This window comes from Penaeus monodon, chromosome 34, assembly GCF_015228065.2.
Source record: "Penaeus monodon isolate SGIC_2016 chromosome 34, NSTDA_Pmon_1, whole genome shotgun sequence".
Taxonomy (NCBI): Eukaryota; Metazoa; Arthropoda; class Malacostraca; order Decapoda; family Penaeidae; genus Penaeus; species Penaeus monodon.
In genome coordinates this window covers 32,474,056-32,475,044 of record NC_051419.1, presented here as the reverse complement: position 1 = coordinate 32,475,044, position 989 = coordinate 32,474,056, and the positions used below count along the sequence as shown (strand labels likewise).

The window sequence follows — 989 nt, the reverse complement described above, 5'->3', positions numbered from 1 at the left end:
ATCTCAAGATGCTGTTCCATCTACTTCTGATTTCAACCTGTTCTCTGTTCGTAGGTATGGGCTGCATATCTATGTATTACTTAAACAAATAGTCAAGGTTATTTTGAGAATACTTGGCATGTCCGCGTATATGTCACAAGAAATAGTAAATCTCATGAAGTTCATACTATTATGAGTTGCGAGAATCAACATAAGCGTTGCATGCTTCGCACATTTCTCAGGGGAAGCAGACGGCCGAGTTACCTGGAATCGAACCACGTTGGAGTCATTCCAAGCTGAAGTCGAACTTATGTGGAATCGAACCGACTTGACTCTGGGTTCGCAAGACTGCCCCGGAGGCTACACCCTCGTGGGCACCAAATGTCTCATGTTCGTGACCTTCGCTGCTGAACCCTATCAGGAAGCGAGATTTTTCTGCCATACTGTCAGAGGGGAATTGGCTGCTATCACCACGGCCACAGACTTGAAGATTTTAGTCGATTACATCCATGCCAACGGTGGGAAGAACAACGATCGTACTTTTCCATAATGTATTGGGTATAAATTCTGGAATACGGTTGATCGTTGCGGTGCTGATTTGTTTTATTTTCGTCTATTAAATGTCTATTGTAGTAAGGGAATCTAATTGTCTTTATTGTCTACTTGTAATTTTAATATTTTTATCCGTTCCCCTAATCTAAGCTAATTTAATCATCTTAATTTCTTTAAAGGTTTCTTCGGCCGAACTTTCTGGCTGGACGGAACATTGGTAGAAGACTACATTTGGCTAACTTCGTCAGGAAAATTCGTGCCCATGTCAACCCCCTTCTGGGGCACTTTTGAATACACCCAGCTACCTGATAACGTCGATTGGAATGAATACTGTTTATCCCTTTCGTCGGATTATTTTTTCTATTTCAATGACCTCCCTTGCTATACCACAACAAACTTCATATGCGAAGCCACCATCCAGAATGGTGAGTTTGGGTTTCTTTTAAAAATTCTTAATG

The 989-nt window shown here is 41.4% G+C and overlaps 1 protein-coding gene across 1 annotated transcript in view; it reads left to right on the top strand.

The window, feature by feature from the left end:
* Nucleotides 1–989, top strand: part of LOC119594743 (macrophage mannose receptor 1-like) — a gene marked incomplete in the record, with an annotated part of 4,860 nt that continues 3,871 nt past the window's right edge. The window contains 3 exon segments of the mRNA XM_037943832.1: nt 1–54; nt 222–497; nt 711–956. Of these exon segments, the coding sequence (XP_037799760.1) occupies nt 9–54; nt 222–497; nt 711–956 (568 nt within the window).